We start from the raw sequence: 18,317 nt of genomic DNA, 5'->3' as shown, positions 1-18,317 counted from the left end.
CTATGGAAGGGCAGGGTGCAAACACTGCAGAACCCCATTAATAATTCAGCCCAGCAGGACTGCAACAATCAGGTGGAGGAGATATCAAGCAAATGTCATGGTGTGGGCTTTATGACACAAATGTTTTCTTAAAACAGCTGATATTCTATCAGTTATCTGAAGGGCAGGGAAAAGGAAAATTCCAAAGCGTTAGTTTCCATTGAATAGAGAAGAGCCAAAAATAGGCAACTTTTTATTGTCTCCTTTTAGTTCTAAAGGCATGAGGAATGTTTTCTGAAGAGGTTTATGCTGCTTCACTATCACTTCTGTTCTCCATCTCTGAGATACTTCATGCATAGTCACTCCCATCTCCTGGAATGCTCCAAGTCCCAAACAATCCACTAAAAAGCTGCTTCACTTGCAAAGGGTGTTTCTGTGAAGTTAATTTTAATGCCATCCAATGACACACATTGGACTAGTCCAGCCTTGATTCATTTTAACATAATATCAAAAAAGGAAAATACACATGCAAAAGAAAAGGTAGTCTGTAACTATGGAGCCACAAAGTGTTCAATATTAAACTTATATATAATTAAATAAATAATTAATGAAGAAATACATAATCACAGGCATAAATTGTGTAAAATATATAAATTGAACAATCATTTGTGAAATCATTAAAAAAATTTAGTCTTTTATTTCATCATGTAATTTTTCCTAAACTCAGCTCAACAACTGCTACCAGATTTAGCCAGTTAGCTCCTGTTAGCGAGAGCAACAACAATGTCAAAGTAATTCTGAATTAGCTATCCAGCTGCTGCTGTAGATCAACACAGTACAGAGACAGAAACTAACATCTTTTGTTTATTTAGGTTAACAAGGCTACTCATACTACCTACCTAGCTGGCTAACTAGCTAGGCGGGGTTGTGAGCTATGTTTCTAACTCAGTATCAAAGCGAAGAGACAAGCAACTAATGTTAGCTAGTTAATTCAGAGTTACTTTGGCTGCCTAAAGATGTTCCTCAGAGAAAAACACAAATTCTGTGAAGAGCCAAAAGATGGACAGTCTTTCTTTGTGGGCAGGCCAACAGGATCTAGCTAACACTGCTAACGCAGGCTCTTTGCTTTGCTGAGTAATAATCTAATCTTACAGGACGGCAGCATTAGCAGCCTTGTTATGATAAGACTGAAAACCTAAGGTTTAAGAGGTTTTGTTACTGTGTGTGTGTACTGTGGCGCTTTACAGTAGGTAGTTGGTTTAGTTGGTTGATTCAGAATAAAAAGATTAATCATTTCTTGCTTTAGCTAACAGGAGCTAACTGGCTACATTTAGAAGCAGTTGTTGGGCTTGCTGGCTGAAGAGGCAGGGGGTATGTGAAAGGTGACATTATGGAATAAACAATTTATTCATATGATTGTTTATTTCATAATGTCTTTTTTATGTATTTAATATTAACACTTTGGGGCTCCAACACAAGGTCTTTGGTTATTGCTTGACATCTACAGAACAGGGTGTAACAATACCTCTGAAAAAATGTGACAAAGAAGCTTCTCAAAGCTTTTCTTTCTGAACCATTCTCTTGTTCAGCCTTTGAGCCACATTTAATCTTCACTGTGGTAGCCGAGGTCTCTGTTATTTCATTGTATTTCGCAAAACAAACGTTCTTTGTTGTTACTCAATTCTGCTAAGCACATAAAGGAATGAAGATTACGGATTGGATTGGATCAGTCACATGTTAAAACTAAGCGATGGATTGACTGAATAATGATGTGTATTCTGATATGCTAACATACCAGAGTCTCCTGAAAGGTGCTTCATGTCATTCAGTTGCCTTCCTCCTCAACATGTCTGCCTGTTTCAACTCTCAACACCTCGACAGACAGGAGCTCAGGATACTGATTAGTTTTAAAGTACAAAGAATGAATAGTCAAGTAGATTTCATCGGCAAAGTTCTTACAATTACCCCAGATTTCATATTTGATCTGCAGACCAGCATATTCCAGAGATCCAGATGTCTTTCCTTATCATGTGTCCCCTTTAATCTACTGTGTTCAGGGATTTCAATTTCTACAGTTAATGTGCAGCATCAGCAGCAGATGTCTGTATCACTGATGGTCTTTTTCAATCAGACCAGCCTTCTGTGTGGTGCTGTCATTAGTTCAGATGGACATGATTTTAAAATTGCTACTGTATACAAGTGGGATGAAGTGAGTATTTACTGGTAATACATTACTTTAGAACTAAATACCCTATGCTTTTCATATCTCATAAAAACTGTCTTCACACAAATATGGAACAATGAAAGTCACTTTTGTCCGTGCTGGATTAACCACTAGGAGGTCCCAGAGCAAAAATGAGCTGTGTTTCCTAATATATAACGATATTGTGATATAAAATTATAAATACTGTAATATAGGATTTTTTTTCTTTTCAATTTGTATTTATGTGTGAATCAAGACACATTTACATATTACATGTCACAATTTTTACTCCATTTTTAAAAAAGATTCCTCTGAAAGAAATAATTGTGATAAAGGATTTAATTGAAATCACCCACCCCTATTCTAAACAAACTTGCAGTCACTCTAATGATCGACACAGTGAACCTGGGGCTTTTGGGGACCCTGAAGTTCTGAGGTCTGTTCGTAATCCAGCCCTGATTCTTGTCCACTTCTAGTCTTAATCAAAAAATGGCATCAAACATGGCATCTGGGGTTTCAGCTCAGGTCCGTGGCCTCCATTGAGGACACTGAGGTCTCTGTTTGGAGGTTTTACCAACCTCCGGGTGTTTTACAATTAAGAACTGACTCTCTGTAGGTATTTTAGAGGCTGATTCCAGACTCCAGAATATATTTAAATTGGACTTCTTTTAGGCCAACAATAACTAAGTGAGTGGACTCATGATCTCAGTATCTTTAATATCCTGGCTACGGCCCTGTTTAACCACTCCTCGCTTTTATATGTGCCTGTTTTAGTTACTCAATAGCTACAAAAGCTCTTTAAGTTCCATATTTAAAGTGGGGTTATATGTGAAGAGGTACAAGTAAAGAAAGTGCAAAAGCAGAATTTGGTTCTCTGTTTTTTACGGCACTTTCTGGATGGGCACAGTAGTTGGCGTGAAACTACTGAAGATGGTTTTAAAACAAACACACACAATGCAAGGAAACACTTATGATTTCATTTTTTGTTGGGCCTGTTTTATACTTCACTGTTTTATATCATGACAAACATATGGAATATGCTGCATGAATAAGATCCAGTGAATGCTCTGTCTTGATTGTACATGTTATCTATAGGTCTACTGTTTTGTTCACAACAACAAATGGACTGAGTCAAGCAGGTCTCTGGTACTACCTGCAAAGTTGATGCTAGGCATTATGAACATGATCATGCACATGCTAGAAGCTGAAGCCTCTGTCAGTTGATTTGTAGGGTGGGAATGGGGGGTGACTATGATATAGTTGTTCACAAGATACATAAATTTATATTTTGTATTTTTTAAGGTGTCTATGTTCAGGACTTTTGACAAGTTTGTTTGTGTATTGATTATGTCATATTAATAAATATGCTCTTTTATTTATGAGATTGTTGTGTTAAAATATTGTTGCACGCAATCATTCTGTTTCAGTAAGTAACAAGAAGACTAGCATTGTGGAATTATTTATTTAATTTTGTTTGGAGAATACATCTCCATACAAAATGTGTGTTTTCATGATATGCACCACCAACTTTACACATGAAATTCAATTTACTGGTCATAAAGAGTACTACTCAGCCTATGAACATATGACACATATGACATGTGACTCTGTAGGAACTTTCTAAAGTTTGGGGGGAGTCAAGTAGTATTCATTGTTTTTGCTTGACCCATACTAAGGACGAGAAATTAAAAACATTCTTTCTTTTTTATTTTCAATTTGTCTCTTTTGAGCCCCAACTTTATGGAAGTGTATAAATAAATTGCTGGGGTACCGCTTTAATGTTGTGTCAAAAGTTTGCTCTCAAATACATTATATTTGACAGCACTTTAAAGAAACAATATTACACCATATTAGAGTCAAAAAAACTTCATACACACACAAATTAATTCAAATCGACGCGTGTCAGCGAACTGGAGCACAGGGATCAGTAAATGCAAAATAAATGAAATGAGAAGAAAAAAACCTTGGAAATATCTATGTAGAATACTTCACAATCACTCGAGTTGTATTTATTTGTAAAATTGTTTGACATTCATCAATTGGGATTTGGGCAGTTGTGATCCCTACAATTTATTTACAAATGTTATACATTCAAAATCTTGTTTTTATTGATCTATTATTAACACATTTGTCATTTGTATTCAGACGCATTTCTCTCTATTTTTGATGCTAACTAGGTAATGAAGAATTGTATTATCATAAAATACGCATAAATCACTCGGATAAAGCTGCACATAAGAAAGGGTCGAGTGTACAGTTAAACCTGTTGCAACCCACATCCCTCCGGTTAGTTTCGTCCCACGCGTGATTTACGGAAAAGGTTGCCAACAGAGCATCATATCAATTGGCACCATAATACTGGCAGGTGACTACAATAAAGAAACACACTTCTGGTTGACCTTTCAAAGTAAATGTCGTTATTGAAGTTGTAGTCACGTTTCTGATCCATAAATATTAATGTGAATTGTTTAGGGAGGAGTCTAATCAATTGCAATAGCCACAGTGTTGTTTCACATTGTTATTAGTGTTCCGCACATATTGTTTCAACCCTAACTGTGAATCTAGTTTCCGGTGTACTACGGGCATCCTCCGGTGAACTTTACAGCTGTTGCAGACGGGGTCGATTCGAAAGAGAGCCAGTAAGTGTCATACATTATAACATGTATTTGCTGTTAATTTTGAATTACGTTAGACCTTGAAAACAAACAATGGCTGTATTGGCAGAGTGTGTGCGCGTGCTAAGGACGTTTGGTTACCTTTTCTAAATGTTTGACTTTACCTGCATGTATCAATTAGCAGCTAGCTAATGTTAGCTTGGCTAAAGTGTGTTTGCGGTCGTTTTCACAGCTCCTGAGAAATAAAAATGATATTCTGGCCACATGGTGTTTATACTGGCTCGCTGCTTTATGTTGACGAAGTAATTGGCTCACAATGATATGCCTTAGAGAGTAGGAAAAAGCCAAGGTTATGTAGCCAGTAACGTAGATGAGGTTTCCTGGGTGTCGTGACGCCAAATCTTTTTAAAAATCTCAACATTTAAAGATGCTTTGCTTCTGCTCAACTATAGCGTCTTGATATAACGTGACTTAATACACTGTATGTATTAGTAGGTCTAGTCGTCCATTCGGTTTCATTTCGCTTCGGCTAAAATGCTATATGTCAACAATCCAGCTATTTCTACTAAAATACAAACTGTTGGTTTCGTTACCAAGCAGCGTAACCATTTATGACATTTGTATTATTTTATTGACTGATTTGACAGATCTATTAAATGTCAAATTATCTTAACACCTTTAATAATTTCAGAAAAGGCTTAAGTTATTTTTTTCGACATTCGTCTTTCAGAGAGAAACACCATGTTAAATTTGGTATTAAGCGAGGATCGGTTCTCTTTAGAAAATACGCAACATAACTGCAGCTTACAGACGGTATGAAGACAGAATCCAGTTTGGCAAAATTCAAGAAAGTGATCAGCCATCTTGTTGTTTCACGGTAGACCTGTACTACTAGGGCTATCTTATTTTGGTTTGCATATATTTACCACAGTGAAGAACAGTTTTAAGTAAGTTTATGATGATATCTGATGAAATGCTCTCCACAAAATGTCATCAAAGTGCAATGTGACTGACCAGTTGCTGTCATGTAGTGACTTGAAATGCTGAAACTTTCTTCCCCTTCTACCTGTCTGTCAGTAGTCTTGAACTTGGATGTAAACAAAAAACAGAGCCGGGATTGGAGAAGATTTGTGTCTTATTGTCACGATTCTTCCGAGATGGACGTTGGAGTGTCCAAGTCCCATGTGTTTCTCAACTACAGCCCCAGAGCCCTCTTCTCCCAGTGAGACACGCATCTGCATGGTGGTGCTGTGTGCTCCTCTCCATCCTGCGTGGTCTCAATACTCTTCACTGTTGGCTTACCTCCAGTGCATTCTGTTTCTGTGTGTGAGCTGTAGTTTTAGCAGTGTGACATTAAAAGCCTCAGAAAGGATTGGATGCAAGGGTTCAGTGATTAATGGAATGGCTGGAGGTCGGCCAACTACAGTAAATGGTATTTAGTGTTCAGCAGCAGCTGCAGCTTTCAGTGCATTACGCCCTGGATCAGGGCTACTGCAGTTTGGCTTGGTGCATTTATAAGAAGTGCAGAGCTATGTATGTACAGTATATACACTAAATGTTTAATCATTTAGAGGACTGTAGTGTGTGTATGTGACTGCTTGTGCATGTTTTTGCGGGCTAATGACTTTGGCAAGTGATGTAGTCTGAGATAGTAAAAGGCTACATCGTAAGAATTCCTGCTGCAGTGGTTCTCAAAGTGGGGTCTTGGGAGATCCAGGGGTCCAAAAAATGAAGGAACACAGTTCACTATAAAATACTTAAGTGGAAACGATCCCAGTTATAGAATCTCTACTGTAACCAACTGTCATCAACTGTCATGCAGTTGAGAAAACAATCTTACCACAAAGTCCATCAATCAATCAATCTATCACATCACATAATCTTCATCAGCAGATGGAGTTTTATTTTTTTGGAAGATAGTTTCTCAACTGCTGTTTCCAAAATCAATAATGAACTTATTGTCATCTAGTTAAAATAAAAAAAGTCCACTCACAGTTGAAAGTTCCATGAAAAAAGGCCAGTATGTTGACCTTGAGTCAAGATATATATTTTTTTGTCCAATATAACCCATGGTCAAGAATGAACTTTCATGTCAACTATCATCTACCTTTATGTTGCTACCAAGATAATTACACAAATCAATAGTACTAAATAAATAACGAGTACCTTCTCATATATGTCAATGGTGTTCCATAGAGACCATAGAGAGAAGTGGTCTGTAACATGAACATTTTTGAGAACACCTGATCTACTGTTTTGAATTTAGGCTGGCTTATACTTTAAGTTTTGTGCTGCATGACTGTACAACAAAACGGCAAACAAAACACAGAGTTGCACATGACACACGACACATTCTGATCGCAGTGAAGATCATTTACACATTTTGCAAAAGCAATAATGGAGGCCTGATTTGTTGTAAAGACAAGAGGTGATAAGCAGGAGTGGACATAGAAAGAAAATGTGCAGCAACTTGCAGGGTAATTGGGAACAATCACAGACCTAACGCTGTCAGTTTACGGAGACTCATGTCATGTTTGTGTTTTAGGTGGAGCATCCCGCTGGGTGCACAGCGTGTCATGGACGCAGTGAAAGAGAGTCACAAGAGCACTCTGAGCTCAGGCAAAATGGTGGCTCTTGCTGCGGGGCTGTCTGTAGGGGCCACGGTAGGCTACATTGTCTATCGTCATATAAGCAGCACCAACATCAGTGAGTATATGCCATTGAGTTATATAATATAATATGAGTTATTGTGCCATTTTTACACCAGCTACATTTGTATATATGTGCATATGCATGACAAATTGTAAGAGTTTGTGTTTATTCTCTGATGACTTTATCTGTGACTGCCTGTTGTGTCTATTTTGCCGTTAACAGATCAGGGGCCCAACACTGAGGTGTCCAAGATGACACTACCTGTAGAAATTTATCGGAACATTTCCAGATACCAAGCCAGGTTTTTGGACATGGTGAGTAGTTCAATACCAGATCATTTATAAAGAGTATGGTCTAGACCTGCTCTATATGTAAAGTGTCATGAGATACAGTTTGGTGTGATTTGGTGCTATATAAATACAATTGCAATTGGAATAATGAGTTTTCATCTGCTCAAAGAAGTGGACAATATTAAAATGGCTTCTAAAATAGGTATAAATAGACATTTACATATATAAATGCTTAAAGTTGAGAATCTTTCTTTCAAGATGTTTTTTTTTTGCAAAAGTATTTGGCTCATGGTTGCAGCTAATTATTACTTTTATTATTAGTGTATCTGCAGAATTATGGAACTCCAAAGTGTTCAATAATAAATAAACATGAATACATTGATTATGAAAAACATAATAACATGAATAAATTGTGTAAAATATATAAATGAACCAACAATTCATGAAATAATTGAAAACATTATTAAAACTCAACTCATTATTATGAAATGTAATTTCATCGTCCATTTTTATATAATTTTATTGGATATCATTTTTATTATATATATATATATATATATATATATATATATTTATTTCATTACAGTATTTTTCCCAATGCCAATATTTCATGTAATTTTTAGATTTTCCAATTTTTCACTTCTCATGACAGTGGTGTCGTCATTGACACCTTCAGCATGCCCCCTGCCTTTCTTAAGATAGCAAGCTCAACAACTGCTACCAAATTTAGCCAGTTATCTTCTGTTTGCTAGACCAACAAATGCTAAATTAATTCTGAATCAACCAACCAGACGGTCCTGCTGTAAATAAACAGACATGGTAATAAGACCTCTTTAGCTTTTTAGCATTAGCTTAAAAACGCTGCTGATGTTACCTAGCTTGCTTAGATTTTTACTCAGCATCAAAGCAAAGAGCCAGTGTTAGCAGTGTTTGCTAGATCCTGTTGGCTAGAGCGACCATAGAGAAAGACTGATGATGAAGAATAACACTGAATCATTGTCCTGTTTTTTTAAATGGGATATTTTTACACATCAAAACCTCCTCTCAAATCTAACCATATCAAGCAGATTTGTTTCTCAAATCCAGTTGGCGATTGAGTGTGTGAAGTAATTTCAGGCAGCCTCACTCTCTGCTCTCCTGCTGTCTCTTTCTCTCTCAGGTGACCCAGAAGTCTGGAGCTCATGTGAGGGTTTTGTCAGATGTAGGGGAGCCTGGATGTAAGACGGCTGTATGTTTCCTGCTGCAGGGCTCCAAGGAGCAGGTCTTGCTGGCCCGCTGTGTCCTGGAGAACCTGGTCACTGACTGTGAACCGGTGACTGAGGCTTTGGAGGTTCCTCAGACCGCCTTTGGACGTATAATAGGTAGCTTCCAAATGTTGAGGACAATCAGATTGATTGATAGACCTTAGTCATTTGCCTCAGCAGCTTTTGGCTTTCAACACTGATCTTGAGCTAATTCTATAGACTGATGTTTCCTGACTGTTTCTACAGTTCCCCTAATCTCTATAGAACTTTAGCCTCTTTTACCTCAATGTTTTCATTTTTCGCACTGCAAACTCTGCTCTCAGCAGCAGCAGAAAGGGGCTGTCTCTCAGTGAAAAAGTTCTGATGAACCTACTGTTCACTACCTTCCCAGCACCAAACAGCAGACAAGACACAGTTAGCAACTAGCTGGTAGTGTAACATTTAGCAACTTAAGATCCAGATATTTTTCTAAGGAGTCAGTGGAAACTAAGTGACTTACATTCACAACTCCAAATGAATATATATATATATATCTATATATATATAGATATATATATATATAAATAAATAAAATAATGTTTCTCTGTGTCTGCTAGATCTAAATAAGCCACCGTTTGCTAAATAAAATCCCCACAAAGCACGCAACCTCAAGGTTCAATTTGCAGTGTGGCTCATTTTTCATTTTTAATAGTTTTTGGACAACAATGGAGTTGGAAAAGGGAAGTTTGAGATGCCAGGCTAACAAAGGAGACGGTATGTAATTTGTATTTTTCATAGTGTGTGTGGATGTGTTGCAGGGCGTGGTGGAGAGAGTTTGAAACTGATCACCAGGAACACAGGGGCTAAAGTGGCTTGTTCCAAAGAGAAGACGCATGGTCCTGGGGGAAACGGCAACGTGACAATCACAGGGACCAGACAGGAAGTGAAACAGGCCAAGGTGAGTAGGATTCACTCGTTTTGGATTACCCATATGTGTAGGGCTGCAACTAACAATTATTTTCATTATCTATTTATCTGACGATTATTTTTTTTAAGTCTATGAAATGTCAAAAAATGTGAAAATTGCTCATCATAATTTCCCAGAGCCCAAAGTGACGTCTTCACATTGCTTGTTTTGTCCTACCAACAGTCCAAAACCCAAAGACTCCTCATTTACTGTCATAAATGACAAAGAAAATCCTCACATTTAAGACATTTTTGCTTGAATATAACGACTATAACAATTAATCGGTTGTCAAAATAGTTGCAAATAATTGCACTTCATTTTCTTTCGAATGACTAATCAACTAATCGTTGCAGCTCTACATGTGTGGTCAGTCCTCTTATTGAGTATAAATGTAACTCCTACTTTCGTGACCTCTTGGCAGGAGCTGATTCTAGAAAAAGTCAGGGAGGACATGATGGTAAGGACGAAGATCTCACAGTCATCTGCCCTGCGGCAAAAGCGTGGCCATACTGCTGGGAATCAGAAGCCAGACAGCACAGAGACTGAAGCACCAGTGGGCTTGAACAACAACGGTCCCTACTTCCAGACAGAGAAAAATGGGCTCATCCATGTCAACGGGACCACAGGAGAACCAGACAATATTTTTGACAAGATGGAGGAGCTGAAGATCATCAACACAGACAACAAAGAGGTGGAGGAGAGTGTCTCCACAGACACTCTCTCTGAAATTTCCAAGTTTGAAAGTGAGTTCACTTTCTTTATAATTGAGTCTTGAAAAGACTATCCACACTGCAACTGCCTCACTATAATCTGTCCTTGAACACGGTCATATCATATTGTATATTGTCCAGTTCCCAGCCCAGACCTGAGCTTCCAGCCTGATGAACATCTAGAGGTTTATGTTTCTGCTTATGAGAATCCAAACCACTTCTGGATCCAGATCCTGGGGGTTCGCTCCCTGCAGCTGGACAAACTGACAGAGGAGATGAACCGCTTCTACAACAGTGGCAACCCCACTGTAAGGACAACTCCCACTGTCTTTACAACTGAAATCAACTGAAAAAAACTATTCAAAACTCTTTATAACTCCTGAATTTCTTCAGTAACAAAGTAATCCAGTGATGGTTGTGTGTACATTCATTGGTACATTGCAAACAGGAACAGCTAACAGCTAATGGCTAATTCAGCATACTTGTAATGAAGACAATTTGCCTAAACAAGTATGGGCTAAAAAATGGAGCTCATGTTGTAACTAACTCTAACATTATACTTCCTGTTAACTTCCCCCAAAGCCACCAAATTGTGGGAACTGTAGTTTCCAAACTTAGAGCATGATTATTCCCCAGATAGTAAAAGTAAAAACAAATTGTCCTTCTTGGACCCAAAACTTAAGAAATATGTCACCCCCAGTGTGTAACTGATTTTCTGTCCTCTAGGAGCAGAGGGTGGAGACCATTGTGGTGGGGGACATTGTGGCTGCTCCCTACCGAGACCACAGCACATGGAACAGGGCCAGGGTGCTGGGAGTCCTGGACTCTGGATTAGTGGACCTTTACTATGTTGACTTTGGGGACAACGGGGAGCTGCCCAGAGACAGCCTGTGCCGTATGAGGTAAGAGAGAAAGATTTACTTAATTTTTATTAGTTTATTCAGTTTTAAGTATCTACTCTCTAGATGTTTGTATGATGTGCTTACTCTATGTCTGATTTCATTGCGTTTTCTGTAGATTCAAGACTGATTTAAGTTTCTTTCATCCAGTACAGCCTTCCTTATGCTTTGTGTAAACCCATCTGTGCTATTTGGACTATCATTTGATCCAGTCTTGGATTTCTCCAAGTGGAATAATATTCTAATCGGTTTATGTCATCTGAAATCAGTGGTGTAGTTTGAGCACCCACAGTCTGGGACTAAAAATCTGCCGCTCAAAGTGATTGTAGATAATCTCTTTGAGGCTCAAACCTCTAGACAAGTACTAATGCTGCATTAATGTTTCAGGAGTGACTTCCTCAGCTTGCCATTCCAAGCTATTGAGTGCAACTTAGCAGGAGTGAGACCAAAAGGTAAAGCTCTTATCTTAATAACTTTATGACACAGGCATATAAAAATAATGTGGTGAAAGTCAAAGAATTCTGTGCATTATTCTGAAATCTCAATTTATTTCTTTTTATATTTTCTAAATTGTCCTCCCATTCAGGAGAGGAGTGGACCGTGGCAGCCTTGGATGAGTTTGAGCAGCTGACATATTGTGCCTCCTGGAGACCCCTGCAGGCCAAACTCTGCAGCTACTCTCACTCTGAGATCTCGTCCTGGCCCAGTGTCAAACTCTACGACAACAGTGAGGGCAAGGTCAGCTAGTATTTTATTTCTGTTTGGTGCGTTTGTCATCCTGTCTGTCATTTCCTTGCTCACATCTTGTAATAAAAAAAAGGTCTATCCTAGATTGTAGATGTTGGTGAGGAGCTCATACGGCTGGATCATGCTGTCAGCTTCAAGGAAGTGGTGAATGGGAGGACTGAGGGTGACAATCTTGGCTGTCTGCAGAGGATGCTGGTGAGCCACTGACCCCACTGATGTTTTTATTGGCGTCTTTAACACTGGTGATGAAATGATTTTACGAAGACCTGTTAAGAAGTTTTATCAGTATTTTATGCCCGTTTGATATCTTTATAACCAGATTTTCATAGTTGTCAAAGTTAAAAGGGGTTTAATTTAGATCTAAGGCACACTATTATTCATACTGAAAGTATATAAGGATTATAATAAGAAGAATAACAATTTTGTTTTTCTTGAATATTGGTGTATAATCTGATGTAGAGCTGAAACGATTAGTCGATTGACAGAAAATTATTTGGCAACAATTTTGATAATCATTTATCTATTAAGTCACACAAAAACACCAAACACTCTCTGGTTCCAGATTCACCAATGTAAGGATTTTGCTACTTTTTTTTGCTGATTCACATCATTTCAAATGTAATATGATTGGGTTTTGGACTGTTGGTTGGACAAAACAAGACATCACAATAGGCTGACATTTTATAGATTAAATGATACATTGATTAATCAAAAAAGTAATCGACAGATTGACCAAAAATGTAATAATTGTTGGTTGCAGCTCTAATCTCTTACTACTGCTACATCAGCAAATCTTGAAATTTTTTGAATTATATCTGTTATATCAGATGTGGATGACACAAGCTGGTATCTGAATTGTCCTCATATATCAGCTTAAACCTGGACAGAACAATTTGAAAATATCCTGTAATTGCTTTTTCGAGACCTTGGTATTGCAGTCAGTGGACCAGCTGTTTTAACCGTTTATTACACCAAGACAATTCTACTTGCAACATTTTTGTACATTTTTTGCGTCTACAGCCATACCAACTGCTCTATGAGGCTGTACTTGGGCACAGTGGTGCTTTGAGCTAAATGCTAATGTCAGAGTGCTAACATGCTCACAATGACATTTCTGACATGCTGATGCATGCTGTAATGTTTATCATGATCACAATCTTTGTTAAGCGTGTTAGTATGTTACCATTTCCTAATTAGCACTAAACACAAAGTACAGCTAAGGCTGATATTTAGTTTTGCAGGTATTTGCTCATAAACCCAGTTATTGCACAAACTAAATTTTGACCTGATGATGGTGCTAGATGAAAAGTCAGAGGTATTACAATTGATCCTGAGAGGAACATTGAATGTCTGCACCACATTTCATGGCAATCCATCCAATAGTTGTTGAGATATTTCACTAAATACCACAAATGTCAACCTCATGGTAGTGCTAGAGAAAAAGTCATTTTAATGGAAATCCATACAATGGTTGTCAGGACATTTCACAGTAAAGCCCAACATTTCAACCTGCTGGTGGGACCAAATGAAAGATCAGGGGATGACAAAAGTCATTTGCATTCATCCTCTGGGGACCATGAATGTCTGAGGGAAATTTCAAACTGTTGAGACATTTCAGTCTTTCTTTAACGCTCTTAGATCTTCATTTGTTCTCTTCCTATAGGATGACGTGATAGGAGCATCATCAGAGCTAAGTCTCTCCTGTATCAGCTTATCAGGTGAGTACAGCAAAGGGACATTGGCCAAGAAGTGACTGAATCAATGCAAATCTGTCTCTTTACGTGTAGTACTTGGTAACAAAGTGAAGATTGGTCATCTAAGCAGGCATCATCAGTGTCCTCTACATGTTATCCATATATCCTGAGATCCGTGGAGCTACATACTGTCAGCGTGGAACACAGTCCCTCATCTACATTCACTCACAGCCACCGCCCACACTACGCTGCAGCTTGCAAACTCACAACTTCCTTTTCCCTCGTCCACTTCCTATCTGGCAAAGTCCTCATGCATTTGGGTGTTGACCAGTGATGAGATGATTGGGAACAACACCCTCTTAGAAGGAAGTACACTACCGGTCAAAAGTTTTAGAACACCCCAATTTTTCAAGTATTTTATTGAAATTCAAGCAGTTCAAGTCCAATGAATAGCTTGAAATGGTACAAAGGTAAGTGGTGATCTGCCAGAGGTTAAAAAAAAGGTAAGGTTACCCAAAACTGAAAAATAATGTACATTTCAGAATTATACAAAAATGCCTTTTTCAGGGAACAAGAAATGGGCTGTTCTGCAGCAATGGAGGTTGATCAAGCCTTGAAAGTTGGTGCTACCAATTCCTACAGGTGTCCCAACTTTTCTTGATTACTTACAACCCCCTCTGTCTGCATAAAAGTAGTGTTGGAACACACTGTGGTACCATACCCTCGTGAGCATTATTTGAACAGTATTGTACTGCAGAAAGTAGTGTGTTGCTATAAAAATGACGAGGAAAAGGCAATTAACAATGGAAGAGAGACAGACCATCATCACACTTAAAAATGTAGGTCTTTCCTACAGAGAAATTGCGAAGAAAGTCAAGGTGTCAGTGAGTACAGTTTCCTTCACCATCAAAAGGCACTCAGAAACTGGGGGAAACTCTGACGGGAAGAGATCTGGCAGACCCAAAGCCACAACAGAATCAGAAGACAAGTTTCTGAGAGTCAACAGCTTGCGTGATCGGCGGCTCACAGGACAACAGCTTCAAGCACAGCTTAATAGTGGTCGTAGTAAGCAAGTCTCGGTTTCAACTGTGAAGAGAAGACTTCGTGTTGCAGGTTTGACAGGTCAAGTTGCAGCAAGAAAGCCATTGCTAAGACATCAGAATAAGAAAAAGAGGCTTGCCTGGGCCATGAAACACCGCCAATGGACTACTGAAGACTGGAAGAAGGTGTTATGGACTGATGAATCAAAATTTGAAATCTTCGGTTCATCACGCAGGATTTTTGTACGCCGTCGAGTAGGCGAAAGGATAGTTCCTCAGTGTGCGACATCAACTGTCAAACATGGAGGAGGAAGCGTGATGGTCTGCAGCTGTTTTCCTGGATCCAGGGTCGGTGACTTGTACAGAGTGAGAGGCACCCTGAACCAAAAGGGCTACCACAGCATTCTGCAGCGCCATGCAGTACCCTGGTATGCGCCTAGTTGGTCAGGGGTTCATCCTACAGCAAGATAATGACCCAAAACATAAGTCCAAGATATGCCAGAACTACCTTAGGAAAAAAGAACAAGAGTGAAAGCAAAGCAACCTACAAGTGCCACACATTTATGGGAACTTCTGCAACAGAGTTGGGAAGAACTTTCTGAAGAATATTTGATTTCCATTGTAGAAAGAATGCCACGAGTGTGTTCAGCTGCCAAAGGTGGCTACTTTGATGAGTCAAAAGTTTAGAGTACATTTTGGTTTATAAATTGATTCCATGATTTCTTTTTTAACTTCAATTGTTTATTTGTTCTAATACTTTCATTTCAGAGTACAATGAGACATTAAACTGCATGATTTTCAATAAAAAACTGGAAAAATTGGGGTGATCTAAAATTTTTGACCGGTAGTGTAGTTGTAAAGTTCTCCTGTCAGACCTCAAACACGGAGGAGGACGGTGTAGTGAAGAGCTGCATCAGCACAACCTCCACATCAGTTACAGTCACAGTGATGTGTACAGAGAGAATATTTGGCAAGGGGGAGATGACTGTAGAGATAACAATGTGATTGTTTTGAGTGTTAGGAGCTACAGTGGCTGCTGTAGTGATATTATTTTCATGGGAATAACTGAGCCTTGTGCAGACATATTTCAGCAGGATCAACTGGAAACAAAAAAATAGATCACTGCCACCACACATGCTCACAGCAGAAGGGAATATACCAGAAGATGGGGCAAATAGTGAGATTTGCTTTTAGGGGGAAAAATATTGGCTAAAGATAAAATGGGAGTTGGTATGATGCCACATCCAAGGACACTGCCTAGATTACAGCATTATTCCGTGCCCATTTACAACTAATTATACAGGTAAATGTTGAATTAGAACTCATTAATTCACATGCTTTGGGTGATTTCTGTAAGTAACTAAACACATTAGTAGGCACTGGAATATTGTAATCCAGATGTGTTCCCTCTGATTCTTCACGGGTGGCACTCAAATACTGGACCCTGTAAATTAAGTAACAGCTGGGTAATATAAGAACTTGAAAAGTATAACCCTCTGAATACATTCAAATAAGGCAGTGCTGCCACTTGAGTTATGATGCAAGTTTGCATATTGCAGTTTTTTTTATTATTATTGGGCAGAAAACAAAGGAGAGAAGCAACAAAGGTTTCCAGCTGGACCAGGGGATGTTGTAGTTCATGGTCAGCTATTTACATTCATGAAGTGACCAGAAATATGACTCTAAATGAATGTTTGTCTGTGTCTACTGTTGTGTATACAATAGTAGTCTAAGAATTTAAGCATTCAGTTCCAGCTCTCAGTACTTGATGGTTTTTGATACTTGGTGCTTCAGACACATTTCAGTTGATACCAAAAAGTTCAATATCCTGCAGTATTAGTAGTTTATGACATCTCACTGTATTACATTTTCTTGGAAATTAGAGGGACTTTGTCAACTTTCTGTACTGTGGTGGATAAAAAAAGAAAGTCCAAGTTGTTGGTATGATTGTGATGATGATTGTTGAATGACCATTAACTGGAGTTTTTTGGGTTTTTTTGTACCTCCAGAAGCTGCTTCAATCTCAGGAAGCGTCGATGATGTCATAGAGGATGAGTTGCTCTGAAACCAAAGATGTACATAAATATCAAGGTGTTGTTTCCTGGCTTGATGAGTTTTGACATTCTCTAAAGAATGCTTGTGAAGTTGGCCTTTAAAATGTGGATGAGTGAGGACCCATCTACATTTAAAGGCCAACCAGGCCGAGATCCCTGGTGAGGGCATTTATTGAAGCCAACCAACACTTAGCCCAACCACCTCCTTAAATACCCTCTCACCACTAATTAGGGTGGACTAAATGATCAGACAGGGAGGTCACTACCCACATACACTGACTTCCATGTCTGCCAAGAACTGCAGACAGATGAATCTTCCTATGTTGCACCAACACAAACATGAATATGCATATAGCATGACGTACAACATGAGCTGGAGGATAATCTCCATCACAGTGGATTTATGTCTGTAAAAGTAATTACCTCCTCCTCATATCTTCCAGCATTGACCATCCACGCCTCAGCATCAGTTCAAATGAGATGAAGGGGACATTTCCTTGTCTGACCCAAGCTCAACCGCATAAATCCTCATCATGAAGCCTTACCTACTTGACAAGTGTGCAACAGTTCTTCCAGCCATATTCACTTTATTGTTGTTACTTTAGTACAAAGTGAATTCTTATGTTTTGCCTTTTATGCTGTTCTGTTATACCCAAATGCTGCTTTGCTTAGATGTGTTGTTACTCTATTTTGTGTTCAAGAAATGAAGATAGGAACAAAAACAGAATGCCATTATTATTTTTGAAAAGCACTGTGATATGAGTCAGTGGCAGCAGAAGGCAGCTGGTTAGCTTGTTTGTTTCAATATCTGTATGTATGTTAAAATTTAATGGCCTATATATTGGGCTTCACAAGTTACTATATTTTGCAAATGAAACCATACAGTATTATTGAAGATTGTGTTCAGTATAAAAATGTGTCATTCACTGTATCATAACTAACGACAGAGAAAAGTGGTAATTTTTGTCTTCAGAGGTATAATAGACTCCACTATATATAAAAGGATTTATTTTATGTCACACGAATTGTCCGTCTTTTATTTTGAAATTCTGTTCATGCTATAAATGTATATTTAAAAATAAAAATGGGTAATGGGGAGATTAAGATTAAGATCATTCCCCCTGCCTTTACCAGATACTTAGAGGAGGGTATGTATCTCAGTAAGCGTTATGAAACTGATACAACTGACTTCAGTGTAAAAAAAACATTTACAATGAATATTCCCTCTGTTTATACGGATGTTG

General features: G+C 38.4%; 1 protein-coding gene across 3 annotated transcripts; it reads left to right on the top strand.

Moving 5' to 3' along the window:
- The first annotated feature begins 4,803 nt into the window (after positions 1-4,803).
- Positions 4,804-18,092, top strand: tdrkh (tudor and KH domain containing). 3 transcript variants are annotated; one of them, XM_070926960.1, is made up of 14 exons: positions 5,955-6,019; positions 7,343-7,503; positions 7,672-7,763; positions 8,899-9,100; positions 9,781-9,920; positions 10,351-10,672; positions 10,781-10,947; positions 11,366-11,541; positions 11,926-11,990; positions 12,125-12,276; positions 12,370-12,480; positions 13,949-14,003; positions 17,029-17,110; positions 17,517-18,092. In XM_070926960.1, the coding sequence occupies exons 1-13, from the start codon at positions 5,955-5,957 to the stop codon at positions 17,082-17,084; spliced, it is 1,764 nt and encodes a 587-aa protein (XP_070783061.1). In that variant the 3' UTR covers positions 17,085-17,110; positions 17,517-18,092. The 3 variants fall into 3 exon arrangements, with proteins under 3 accessions (XP_070783062.1, XP_070783061.1, XP_070783060.1); XM_070926961.1 differs by lacking the exon at positions 5,955-6,019 and adding an exon at positions 4,804-4,821 and having other exon boundaries at positions 17,029-18,092; XM_070926959.1 differs by having other exon boundaries at positions 17,029-18,092.
- Positions 18,093-18,317: the final 225 nt, after the last annotated feature.

This window comes from Enoplosus armatus, chromosome 20 (assembly GCF_043641665.1).
Source record: "Enoplosus armatus isolate fEnoArm2 chromosome 20, fEnoArm2.hap1, whole genome shotgun sequence".
In the NCBI taxonomy this organism is placed as follows: Eukaryota; Metazoa; Chordata; class Actinopteri; order Centrarchiformes; family Enoplosidae; genus Enoplosus; species Enoplosus armatus.
The sequence above is the reverse complement of the archived record's forward strand: the minus strand, read 5'-3'. Positions and strand labels throughout refer to the sequence as shown.

Coding starts and splice junctions, on each gene's coding strand:
- tdrkh (XM_070926960.1), top strand. CDS start 5,955: ATGGACGTTGGAGTGTCCAAGTCCCATGTGTTTCTCAACTACAGCCCC. Junction 11,991..12,124: donor AGCAGGAGTGAGACCAAAAG/GTAAAGCTCTTA, acceptor CCTCCCATTCAG/GAGAGGAGTGGACCGTGGCA. Junction 14,004..17,028: donor CTCCTGTATCAGCTTATCAG/GTGAGTACAGCA, acceptor TTGTACCTCCAG/AAGCTGCTTCAATCTCAGGA.